General features: G+C 36.3%; 1 protein-coding gene across 2 annotated transcripts; it reads left to right on the forward strand.

Annotated features, from left to right (window-relative positions):
* The first annotated feature begins 2464 nt into the window (after positions 1–2464).
* LOC120419476 (uncharacterized) lies at positions 2465–11632 on the forward strand. 2 transcript variants are annotated; one of them, XM_052708523.1, is made up of 4 exons: positions 2465–2582; positions 2642–2712; positions 2777–8583; positions 8646–11632. In XM_052708523.1, exon 4 carries the CDS (start codon positions 8685–8687, stop codon positions 11586–11588), a length of 2904 nt encoding a protein of 967 aa, XP_052564483.1. In that variant the 5' UTR covers positions 2465–2582; positions 2642–2712; positions 2777–8583; positions 8646–8684; the 3' UTR covers positions 11589–11632. The 2 variants fall into 2 exon arrangements, with proteins under 2 accessions (XP_052564483.1, XP_052564482.1); XM_052708522.1 differs by having other exon boundaries at positions 2777–11632.
* The last annotated feature ends 1288 nt before the right edge of the window (positions 11633–12920 follow it).

A 12920-nucleotide genomic window follows, 5' to 3' on the forward strand; every position in this document is an offset into this window, starting at 1 on the left:
AAACACTCGTATCATAGGTGGCAATCAACATTTTCCTTGAATGACATACATTTCATGCTGTGAAATAAAATCAAAATTCTTTCTTGTTATTTGAAAACGTAAAAACCCACTTTAAAATAATTTGAGGTAGCCTATCGCCTCTTTTCAAAACTTTGTCGACATCAACATCAGCCGATTCCATTGTTGCCATTTTGGCATCGGAAAAATCTCATGTGTTTGCCACAAAACGCTTGAAACGCTTGCCTGCTTGAAATATTCACGGAAATATTTCACAGCGTTATTTGGTTTGTGTCCATGGTGTCGCGGCAGCAATATGGCTGACAGGACAGGCATCGAACTACGATGCACTGACATTTTAGCAAAGCATGGTAGTGACTATGCTTTCGATGTCGGTCATCTTACGATGCTCGTGCATCGAAAATCAAAAGTCGGAAAATCACATTTTCGGGGCTTTCCGGCAATTAGTATTTGTTTTTATTGTTCGTACTGCCATGAACAATCAATCTAAACTATTTTACCACTTAACTTGGTCGAAAAATATGAGTTTTCGACCAAATTTGACCACGAGCATCGAAAGCCGCTTTCGATGTCGGTCATCGAAAAATCCATGAAAATCCACCCTTAAAGTCGGTGATCGAACGGTCTTGGTAACCCTGCAAGACAACCTTAACAGGGGGCTTCTCTGGGTCGTATGTGTAGAAGTTGACGTTGCTACGCTTCAATTCTTCAAGCACCAGGTCGAAATCTTTCCTGTTCAGTGTGATCACTTTCACTGCCGACTTACCGATTTTCAGACAATATCCGAGGCCTTCCAGCAACTCGTCAACCTCGTCCGCCAACGTGTCCAAAACAAAAATTGGAGGTAGTCTTCGTTCCGTTGGAGAATTGTTCTTTTTTGACGTCGGCACTTATTGAAAAGATACATATTTTTTATTTTTTTTACATCATTTTCGTAAGAACAGCTGCCAATTTTATATGGAAAATAATATGGACAAACTAATGATGCAAAATGGCTTCTTTGGACATAACGAAGTTTCAGCCGGATTAAAAAATACAAAAAAAGTCGAATGACCGAAATCAGAGAGATTTGCTCTGCTTTGATAAAATAAATGTTCATTAAAAAAACATGTAAAATCAATCATAAACTATGTAGAATGTATTGTTAAACGTTTATTTTAGCATTTTTTAAATCTTATACTTGTCTGTATACTTATTTTGAAATATTGGACTGCAGATCGCGGTCGACCAAAACAAAAAAAAACAGTTGTAGTAACTGTCTTTATAATTTGAAGAAAATTGCTTCTTTTTGAATTTTTGGTTGGTGTATTTTTTTAGAAATCTTGTCAAATTTCTTACAAGTTTGTTTTTGATCACTTTTTTGATACGATGCAACGGCATCGAGATACAACTTTATTTTAATTACGAAATATTCATGAAAAAATAACTTACGCTTTTTAGTGTAATTGGATAAACTGCGCAATTTTTAAGTGACAACCATTTTTAGGCAATTTATTTCGAAAAAAAAATCAAATCAAATAGAAGTTTAGAATTTCTGAGAAATTCATTTTAATTTTCTTATTTAATATTGTTTAGCCATCCTTTGATTGCCAGAAAATAGACCTTCAAAGAATGTAAACAAAGAAAGTAATAAATATTCCAAAACCATGACACACATTTTAAAAGAACCAAATTATATATGTTTTAAGCTAATTTAAACAAGTTCAAACTCCAAACCCAAACTGATATGTGAGGATTGTAAACAAAGTCTTCTTTGATGCTATCGTGTGTGGTTTACGATTTTTATGTTTTTTTTAATACGACTTGAAGAAAAGTTGGTTGGGTTGACTCTACTACCACTATGGTCCGGATGTGAATAGAGATGTTCAAAACAAAGTACTGATACTGATCAGAGAATTCTCTCACAGTGTTTCTATTAACCTCTTGAAACAAAACGAGTCCATATCACTCTTGATTCACCTGGTTCTTCATTTCTTCAGTTATATTTTTATTTTGAGTGTTTATTTTTTTGAAAAGGATCATAAAAACATATGAAACACAATAGTTTATGAGACCTTTTTAATATTTTTTTTGGATTTATTGCATTCTGATCAGGCTGGTCAGTGGAGTCGTGTACTTTTGAGGTCCCGGAGTCGGAGTCTAATTTTCCTCAGGTCGATAAAACACAACTTTGCATTGGCCTGTACGACATAAAGCAAGCTTGGGTACTTTAGCTTAAAAGCTGATAAGATTACCAAATTTGGTACAATCAGCTGATAACTAAAAAAAATGCAACCGAACTAATTGGAACCAAAAAAAAAAAAGAGATAAAGTCCTCTTTCGCTTGAATCGCAGTCAATTTGTGACATCCCCAACAAGTTCCAGGAACTGGTGGATTTGAAGAGCTTGGCCGGCGACTGCTTGCTTTATCAGTGGACAGGCAGCTGGATTTCACACTCAGTGACACTTTTGAGTTGATTGGACGTGTTTTTTTTTTTGCACTCATTGGTGTAAATCCAAGTGAATTGATTTGAGATTAAGTTATTTGGTAGAGGATTATTTGTTAACCACTTCGAAAAGACCAGGTTTGAAACATCATCAAATTAGTGAGAAGAAACTAATGTTTTTTTTTAATAACCCACAGTTAACCATTTGAATTTAATTGGCGAACCCTTGATTTTCATTCAGTGAGTGGTTGTCTGATCAGTATCTACAGTAAGAAATGTTTTCTATTAAGTGAAATAAATAAAATATATATTATTAGTATTATCTTCGACAGTTGCTAAAATAAAAGTAATCTGATACAAAGAAGAATAATGTCAATCCAAAAGCTTCGTGATCTGCTGAATTCCCTAGGATCCAGTGACTTCTCCGTGGAATCCTTTGCAAGCTGTTCCAATGCACTGCTCGACCTTAGTGTAAAAAATATCAAACTACCGGAAGACATCGAAATTCCGCTGCTCTACAAGCAGCAACGCTTCATGCTGAGGAACCTCGCCCAAAATTCGAAACCTGAAGCTGACGGAGAGGAGCTGCTCAGATCAATCGACCGGCTTGTGGCAGCGTTCGAACCACTTAAGCTGAATGCGAATGACGTACTTAACGTCAATGACGAAACGCTGCTGAGAATGAAGCTGATTTTGGGTGAATTATGCTTTCTGAGAAATAGTGAACGGTTGGCGTTGATTCCGTTAAAAGAGGTGGCGTTCTGTGTGACGATGTTCATTTTGGTGTTCAAGGAAAAGGAAGAATATCGTGCATTTAGGCTAATACTGAATAGAGTTAATGTTACGAAATTTCTTAGAGCAATATTGTCAAGTTTGCAGGAATTCAAAGTGGAAAAATTTGAAGCAAATTCTAACAGAAAAGTGTTCAAAAAGATTGCAAAAACATACAAAGTTGTTCACAAGCTATACATTTTAAAAAGTGTGCAAAAAGATATTTCATCAGTGACAAAGTGTAGGAAGAATGAATGTTTAGAAATAATTGCGTTGCATGGAATATTTGACATTGTTTCCAAAAATGACGAATATTTCCATTACGTGAAACCATGTTTTGCAAATCTTGCACAATTTGCAAATCAATTACCCATCATTGAACATGTATCAAAACTATTGATTATTTTACACCTTAAAAAGTTCATCAATCATTTCCTTAACAAAGCTAGAAGTTGCAGAACAGTTGATAATCTGAAATCACTTTTTCGCTTCGTTGAAGATTTAGATTGTGTACGACTTGACATGATCAAATTACTCGCAGAATCATTGGAATGTTATGATGAAAATGTAAATACTGAATTGAAGATGTTTTTCAAGTGTTTGGAAAATTTAAATGCATCTTTATTTTATCGACTGCTTTTTATTTCCAAATTAGAACATGACGTTGATTATTTCATAAACATTATCGATTCAAACTTTATTCAATTTGATGAAAATAAAATTCAAAAAAAGTTGACTGGAAACTTCAAACAAATCAATCCTGATATTAGGTTTGAAACACTTGAAAATCAAATTAATTTTAAATCAATTAAAAATCCATGGACACGTATTGAATCGATTGTATCAAGTATGCAAAACTTGATCTCCACCTACCAGTTTTCGTCAATTGATTTATTCGCCTCAAATTACACCAAGATTCCCAGTGAACTAAGAATCGCTTTGAGATATTTGCTAAAACACTATTACCATGCTTTGAAAGATTTGGGAATTCACTTTAAAGACCAGTGTTTTGATCACGAAAATCTCTGCAATTGTTTAAATATTTTCAACACCAACTTATTTGACCTGATTATAACATTAGTACTGACAGAATTATCGTTAAAGGAAATATCTGACAATAAAAAATTAAACAATCTGTTCGATTTGAATACCGATGCAATGAAACTGATGCAGACACATTTGGAAATCTTGAAATCGTTAAGAAATGGTGATGCCTTGGCGGCAGATCAAATGAAAAGAGAAGATTGGGAAAGAAAATATTTATTGAGCTTGGAACGAACAAAAGGTCCAACCTATTACTGCTTAGAAACAGTCACGGGTGTAATTTCAGCAAAATTTTCTAAAAATGATAATTATTTATGTGGACTTTCAACCAACAAAATTTCTAAAGATTCAAAACTTTACATTGCTTTGGTGCTCGAAAAATACCCGGAAGCACTTACTATGTGCCCTTCCGATATCAGATCTTATAACGAGCGAATGTTTGGTTGGAATGGCTTAATTGATGCTTTGATTGTTTCGGGAGTAGACATGACCTCGTGGAATCAAGAAACTGTAACAATAGTTGCTGAAAAATTGTCCAAATTTGGAAATAGTCAATCACTAGAAAAATTGAGCGAATTTCATGCTCTACAAGGCATCGTAACAATGGCGATTTCAACAGGCGATGATGATTTTGTAACAAAAGTATTTGAAAAGTTTCCTCAAGAAATCAATGAACGTAACTTGACGAAAGCAATTGGATCGCATCTGAACAGTGCAGTATTGTCTATTTTAAAAGTTCAACCCAAACGTATGATCGAATTTGTCCTAGTTGAATCAGTACGACTAAAGAATTATACACTTTTTGAAAACGTCATTAATCTCTTTCCAAAAATTCTTCCCAGAGCATTTTTAGCAGCAATTCTCCACAATCGACCAAAAATCATCAGAAAACTCTTGAATTACAGTAACGATTCTTCACTCATTAACAAAGCCCTCTACACTGCAGTTCAGCAGAAACGATGGAAAGTTGCAAACATTCTTTTAAATGAAGGCCGAGCTGATCCCAACGTTCGTTTCGACTCCGAATACACTGAATATGGCATTCCAATAGTTACAGCCTTCCAAGGTGCTGTTGCCTGTGGAAAGCTGGGCTTTTTGAAAAAGTGCTCAACTGATGTTGAACTAAATCGGGACTTGTCCCTCATCACCCTCGCTGCGTCATCTGTCTCGCTGGAATTGATCAAATATTTGGTAAAGTTGGGATTTAACGCAGCTTACGAACCCGACGTTGTTCCATGTGTATTAGAAATTGGGTATACCAAAATTTGGGAAGATACTTTTGAGTGTTTGACGTTGCGTCCGTGGGAAGGTCCGGACTCAACGCAGACCAGTTTGTACTTTGAAATCGAGCAGTTGAAAGCTCTTGGACACCTCGATCAAATTTTTCACTGTGAAGAGTTTCGAAAATCTGCTGCTCCAAAATTGATGCGACTTGTAGCCAGACGTATGAAGCTGTACACAACGTTTCAAAATGATTTCTGTGTTGATAAAATTGAAGCTACCGATTTAAACGATCCAACATTAGCACTACATAGTTTTCAGAGGCATTTGAAACAGAATTGCTCTGAAATGACTTTGAAGAAAAATATATTAAATTTTTACTGCAGCAATCCGCATGAGTACGTGTTTTGTGAGCTGACATTCGTTAGCCCTTCTGAAATTTACAGTGATGAGAGAGAGGAGATGACTGAACTGTTGGAAGAAGCTAACGTCACTTGTGATCTCATTTTGGAGAAAATTAATGGAAAATTCGATGAATCTTTCGAAAATATATTAAAAATATTTGATATAAAAATGTATGAAGGTGACACGCTATGCTCTAGATTTAAAGTTTATCAATTAAACACTTTATCTTGTACAGTTGAACTTCAGCCAAATGTTTTAAATCTTTCAATTAATAACAAACTTTTGAACATCGATTGTCGAGCAATTCTTTTCCAGTTGGCTATCGGTTCTGGAGATGTACGCTCACTAGCCCAACTTTTGTGTGAGGACCAGGCCGAAGAATACGTTGGGCTCAACTCGGAACTGTTCAAAACGGTTGTCGATTTCGAAGGAAAAGAACAGACTAGCATGGCTGTGATGCTGCTCGAAGTTGGTCTCAAAAGCTGGAATTCGAAATCGGTGCGTTCAATAATAGACTTCGCAATATCCAAAGATTGCTCAAAACTCGCTCAGCTAGTTCTGTCATCCGACTGCTTTGGACTGACGGCTGAAGAAGAGTTCGAAAAGGTCATTCAGTACGGTTCAGTTCAGATTTATGAACTGTTTCTCAGCACAGTTTCTTACGACAAAACTGAAATGTTCAAGCAAGTTTGTAATGCCCTGCAAAGCTTGAGCTGTAAGGAGATTGAGGTTGAGGTGGAATTGCAAATGTTTCTACAATATCAACTGGCAAACTTTGGATTTGAACATCTTTGCGCTGACCCAAAAACACCGAAAAATTATGGAGAATGGCTAGAGTCCATCGATTTCTTGGTTGAGTGGATTAGCATTTTATCAAACAGAGCAGATGCGAACAGTTATTTGGGAATCGATAACGAAGTCCTGTTTCGTCTCAGGATGATTCACAATCAACTCTACTTGATCAAAGACAATGTACAGTTGAGGAAAGTTCCTATCAGGGAGGTGACCTTTCTGTTGGCTGTTTTCCTAAAAATATTCAAAGAAAAAGAATACGATATGTACCGAATGGTGATCAACAAACCATTGTTGATGAAATTCTTGACATCAATCTCTATCGATTTAAATGCATTTAGAGACGAATTCAAAAGAGTAACCTCTGCAATGAACTCAATCATGACAAGTCTGAATAGTCGGGCTCGTCAAGATCTGGAACCCGTTTGGACATCTGATTCTTCTTTGCCAACCTTAAGTGACAACATTTGGAACAGGTTGAGTTCGAAAAAGTTCAAAGATGTCCATTTTTGTAACATAATTGATGAAGTGTTTTGCACAGAATTAGTCGATTTCACATATTCACGTAAATCACGTAGAATTTTCGCGGAAATCAAAGAAACTTTTTCCCGTGTCAAACAGATGTACTCGCTGTGCAAGATCGCCAAATCTTTAGATTTCAATAAATCGCTCATTTTATCCCATGAAGAATCTTCGGAAATCAGCCAGGACCAATCGGGGAAAAAGGAATGCTACGTTACAATCATAAAAAGATTTACTCAGATTTTCGGAGAATGCATTAAAAGCACTTCAAATACACCCAACATTTCAAAAGCTATAAGTAACGTTTTAGAGACAGTTTTGTGGTCTGAGGTTCAGCAAAACAAGACCATAAGGGATGTGTCCTGCCACAAGTTTCCCATGATAAAGAAATTCTTGACCGTTCGAGATCTTTTTGTTTGCTACATGTATTTGCCAAAATACATGTTGAATGTCGAAATTATAGTAAAAATTTTGATCGTCTCCACGTGCTTTGAATATTTTCGCTGGCATTTCAAGTCTTTGCTGCGATCATCATGTTTGAAAACGCTTCAAGAATTGATCCGTTTTGTCGGAGACCAAACGGAGTTAGTTAAATTGCAAGTTAACTTTTTGGATGATGTTAGAAAATTTTGCATTGACGATGAAAAAAGTAGAAGTGAAAAGTTGTTGGAAAATTGTACGCCTGACATGAGGGACATTTTTTTGCAAGCTCAAAAACAAGGTGAAAAACGAGCAAAAGTTTTAAACTGCCTTGAAAAAATGCAAATCACCAATTTTTTCTACGATTATGATACCTATCAAGCTGTAGTATTTTCCACGTTGAACGTTCGAGTGTGCCATCGAATGATTGAGATGAATTTAGAGAAAAGTCGAATCAGTAAAAAATCGTTCTTTCAACTTGTAACCGAAAATTGGTTCTTTTTGAATTATGATGCACCTGAATTGATTTCCAGTTATTTACCAGACTCGATCATGGGTGCCATGGTAACTGCTCAAAAAATGTTTGAAATTGAAACTAAGGCAATGCAGAAGTACTATTGTAAGGAAGATGTTGCTCAGATTTGTGAGTCTTTGCTTGCTGAGAGTGACATTTCTCTAAAAGAAAGGCTTTCACTAGAAGCTGCACTTTACCACAAACTGGACAAATTTTATTTCAAAGATATTTTCTTGATTGATTCGAAATTCGATGCCATCGACAAAGTTATGCCCAAGGAAAGGATCCCAAGGTTCGCGAGTAAAGTACAAAATATTAGGACAAAAAATTTAAAGGAGTTGAAGCAAATTACCCTAGATTTGCAGCTTTTAATCCAGAATCTTTTGAAAAAACACAACTGTGAAACAATCAACAAAATGATCGCAAACTGGAAAAATATTCCCACCGAAAGTATGTTGGCGTTTGAGTTCTGGATGCTCGAGCTAAGCGAAATACTAATTACAACCAAACAGTTTCAGGACAATTTCCACACCATCAAAGGGGATGTTCAGATGATTTGTGGGCGAAACTTCCGAAACTATCTCGCTCACGATAGTATTTCTTATGATCTGCTCACCAATAGTTCACGAATGAAGGTGCTTGTAAACGCACTGGCGATGGTCAATATTGACTGGAAACTTTTTTGCCACCCTGAAAAGAGGGATCTGCCGGAGATTAGAAATGTGAAAGAGGAAGGAATCTCAATCATTTTGGGGGAGGATTGTTTAAGGAGGTCAGTAATTGAGGGAGATTTTGACTGCTTTACCAACCGAGGTGTTCTACCTCTAGGCAAATTTTGGACGGCTATTGGTCCTTATGGAGGATTACAATCGCTAAGCACAAATGAATTGGTGAATTACAACGAATGTGAGAAAAATTCAGATGGCAACATTTCTAACATCAATTTTAAATTATATAACAACATAAGAAAGGATAACTTTGAAACTGCTTTAGAATTGACGAGAAAAGATTCGTGGAGTTCCTTCTTTGAATCGTTCAGATTTCCTGTCAGTATTTGGAGACCCATGGGAAGATTGGTGAAATTCTTGGGTCGAAAGGGGGACATTTCCGCCGTTTTCGACCTACTAAATCACTTTGGTTCCAAATTAGAAATCGTACTCATGCTGGTTGGAAGTCAAGAGTTGAAAACGATTACACTTACTGTTAAACCGTCACTTCTTTTGTCGTCACAAATCAGTACAATCGTTCGGTCTGACTCATTAAGTGATTTACAAAATATGGATTTTCTTTTGAGCAGCACCGAAGTATTGTCACCGAATGTGTTGAACTTACTTCAAGAAATGGTTTGTTGCAACAACATTTTTGCCTTTAAATTCACGATTGAAAATTTTAAATTCAGTTCCCATGAAGATGCTGAAAGAATATTAATCAGTTGCGTGGTATCAGGCCGAATCAAAATGGTTGAAGTTTTTACTGAAAAATACGCAAACAATTCTTTCAATTTAGATCGAGCGCTTCAGATGGCAGCTTCGCATAACAGAGGAACGTTGGTCAAATATTTGCAGCTCAAAGGGGCTAATTTGGTTCAAATTGATGAATTCAGGAAAATTGGCGTCACAGATTTTGGATGTTTGAAGTATGTGGCGCAATTTCCAATAGTTTTGCCCGAAGGATACCACTTGCATGTTGAGTTGCCAAATGTTGGCAAGTTTTCACTTGCGGACATGGAACTGTTGTTGAAGTCTGGTTACAACATTATGCGAAGTCATCAATTTTTCCGATATGTTTTGAAATTAGAAGACGAGCGAATATTGAGTCTGGTTGAAAACAAAATTTTTGATTTTAAAGCTGTGACATTGTGTGATGAAAATATGATTGAATGGCTCCGAGTTGTGCGAGAATGCAAAGTGTTGAATTATTTGACTGCCAATTTGTTGATCCATTGCATGAAGAACAAGCCAGACTTATTTGGAAGAATTTTGGATCGGATCAAAATATTTGGAACGACTGATGAAGGATATGGCGTTGAAATAGTTAACCAGTTTGGCAATGCAGAGTTAGACACAAGTGCTTTGGATTTATGTACAGATGTTGAGAAATGTTTGGAAAACTCTGAAGATGTATATTTTGAACGTGAATTTGAAAGGGAACTTGTGTGCATAGATTCACACGAAAATATTGAAATGGTAAAAGTTTTGTACATAATTTATGATATTCAAGAGTTACCAAAAATTTCTCAAAACGAACAAATTGCCTTCTATAATGAGCATTTGACATTTTATCAAATTTATCAAAATATTTTACAAATTTTGAACGATCTTGAAGTTTTGGAGAATGCAACAATTGTAACAGTTAGGTTTGAATATTCAAACATATTTTATCGTGTTCTAAAGATATCGTCAAAGACGGTCATACTAAGATGTTTAGGAAGAATGTTCCCAATCCAGGAAATGATAAATACTAAAGATCCCATTGGAAGAACAATTTTGTTTGACGTGAAAACTTATAAAAATTTTAAACTTTTAATCGAATGTGGCGCAGATTTGTCTGTAGTAAATAATGATGAAGAAAGTCCCCTCCCGGGATACATTCTGTGGCCCTGGTCTGAACTGGAACCGGTGTTCAAGTATTGCTTGGAAAATGGCGTTTGTAACTCCAAAAGAGTCCATCTGTTCCATGCCCGAACCCGGTGGAACCTTTCCTTGCTGACCGTGGCAGTTATAAACGGTGCTGCCGAGGCTGTCCAATTTTTAATCACCAACGGGGTAGATCAAGCGGCTTACGAACTCGGAGGATTTTTCCCCTTGCTGGCAGCCGTTAGCCTGCAACGAATTGATGTCGTGGAAGTTTTGTTGAATCACAGTCACGAAACTGTCAACTGGTGGCGCAAGGGCTATTCTTTCACACCTCTACTTCAAGCAGTCACAAGAAATAACGTAATTTTGGTGAAAATGCTGCTCGATGCTGGAGCAAATGTGAGTTTTCTGTACAGTGGGTTAACCATTTTTGGAGTTGCAATTAAACGTCAGGCTGATCGAGCCCTGAAAGTGCTGTTGGAGCACATCAAGCAAAATAAATCACACGTCGTAGCGGATTGCAACACCAATTCCAGCCCAATTCAGACCGCTCTGCTCACCGGCAATGTGGAAATGTTTCAAATAGTTTTGGAATGGGAAATTGAAGGGTCCGTTGAGAACTTGACCCCATCATCGATAGAAAGAATGAAGATTTGTTTCAACGAACCTAGATCGAATGGCAATTCCATTTATGCGCTTGCTAAATTTACGGGGAATATTAAAATCATCGATTTTATTCACAAATGTGTGGAACGCGGAGAGCAAGTTTTGGGTGATAGAATTGAACTAGATACAAATGTAAATTTAGATAAAATGGTAGAATATACTATTTCTGCGGTTGATATCGGTAATTTAGTAGATAATTGTGATGTATTTTAAAAAGACAATTTTAGAATTGATAAAATAAACACATCTAATAATGACAAAAAGGCTTTGATTTAACTTATATCCCTTTTCCGTGAAACTTTCAAGCAAGGATGCAAATAAAAAAACGTTTCTTAATCCACCATTAGGTGGTTGGTGCCTTCCTCACATTTACAATTTAATTCAACTCCGAAGTTGTCCTTATCCAGATTTGCATTGTTTCCAAATCAAGTTCCAGCACCGAAAAAGACTTGATGAAAATAAGTTTATGAGTAAAAAAAAATCTTATACAGACTTTTCCAGAAAACATGCAGACTATCATTTGAAGCAATGTAGAACCGGGCGTTTCACATCTGGTGCGAGTCGACTCTCGCACGTAAACAAAAAGACCCGGCCTTTTGAGGTTATGCAAAAATCACCCTTTTTTGTATCTACAAAAAAACTTTTTCATGGCATAACTTTAAAAGTACTTCACTAAACAGAATAAAATTTAATAGGGTCTTAGGGGACCCCAAAACGAACAGAATAAGGCGGATCCGGCCAAAATCGGTTCAGCCAGTTCTGAGAAAATCGTGTGGAAAAAAAATCATGTCTACACACATCCCCACAGACATTTGTTCAGAATTTGATTCTGAGTCGATAGGTATACGTGAAGGTATATCTAGGAGTCGTATTTAAGAAGTTCATTTTTCGAGTGATTTTATAGCCTTTCCTCAGTGAGGAAGGCAAAACAGGTTTCCCAGGGTAACATTGACAGTATTACTGTTTTTTCTAAATTTATTTAATATGTAAGATTTGCCACAAGTTTTATATTAAAAAAACGAGTCGTAGTCGTCCAACGAGATTCACCGAATTTTGCAATAAGTTCCATACAACATTTTTGCAATTCCGAAACACACACAATTGTTTGTCAAGTGTCCACAAACATATTTAGTCAATCCACTGTTTGATTCAAAACAATGTTGAAAAGTATTACTTTTCAAAACAAGTGCAGAAAAGTTCATTCTTTCAGCATTCCATTTTAGGGCTGAAAAGTTCTACATTTGTTTTGAAAAGTCTTCCTTTCCGATTCTGTTATGTAGGCTTTTTTGTCGTTCAAGTATGACAGGAATTGTAAATAGTTTCACGACGGAATTGCAAAAATGAGTTTACGGCGAATTTGCTGAGGGTTAATCACGGCCACACACGCATCAGCTTGATATTCATTTGAAACATGATCACGCTGAATTCACGATGAACTTCACATTGAAACAAGACTTAGTATCGAGAGTGAATCGAAACAGAGAGCTGCGCGCACAAGAGAGAGCAGATGGTTTGAAGCTGTTTGAGTTTACTAAAGAGCGTGAG

The sequence above is a fragment of the Culex pipiens genome, chromosome 2 (assembly GCF_016801865.2).
Source record: "Culex pipiens pallens isolate TS chromosome 2, TS_CPP_V2, whole genome shotgun sequence".
In the NCBI taxonomy this organism is placed as follows: domain Eukaryota; kingdom Metazoa; phylum Arthropoda; class Insecta; order Diptera; family Culicidae; genus Culex; species Culex pipiens.

Excerpts from the sequence above, each read along its gene's own strand:
- LOC120419476 (XM_052708522.1), top strand. The coding sequence starts at position 2,814 with ATGTCAATCCAAAAGCTTCGTGATCTGCTGAATTCCCTAGGATCCAGT.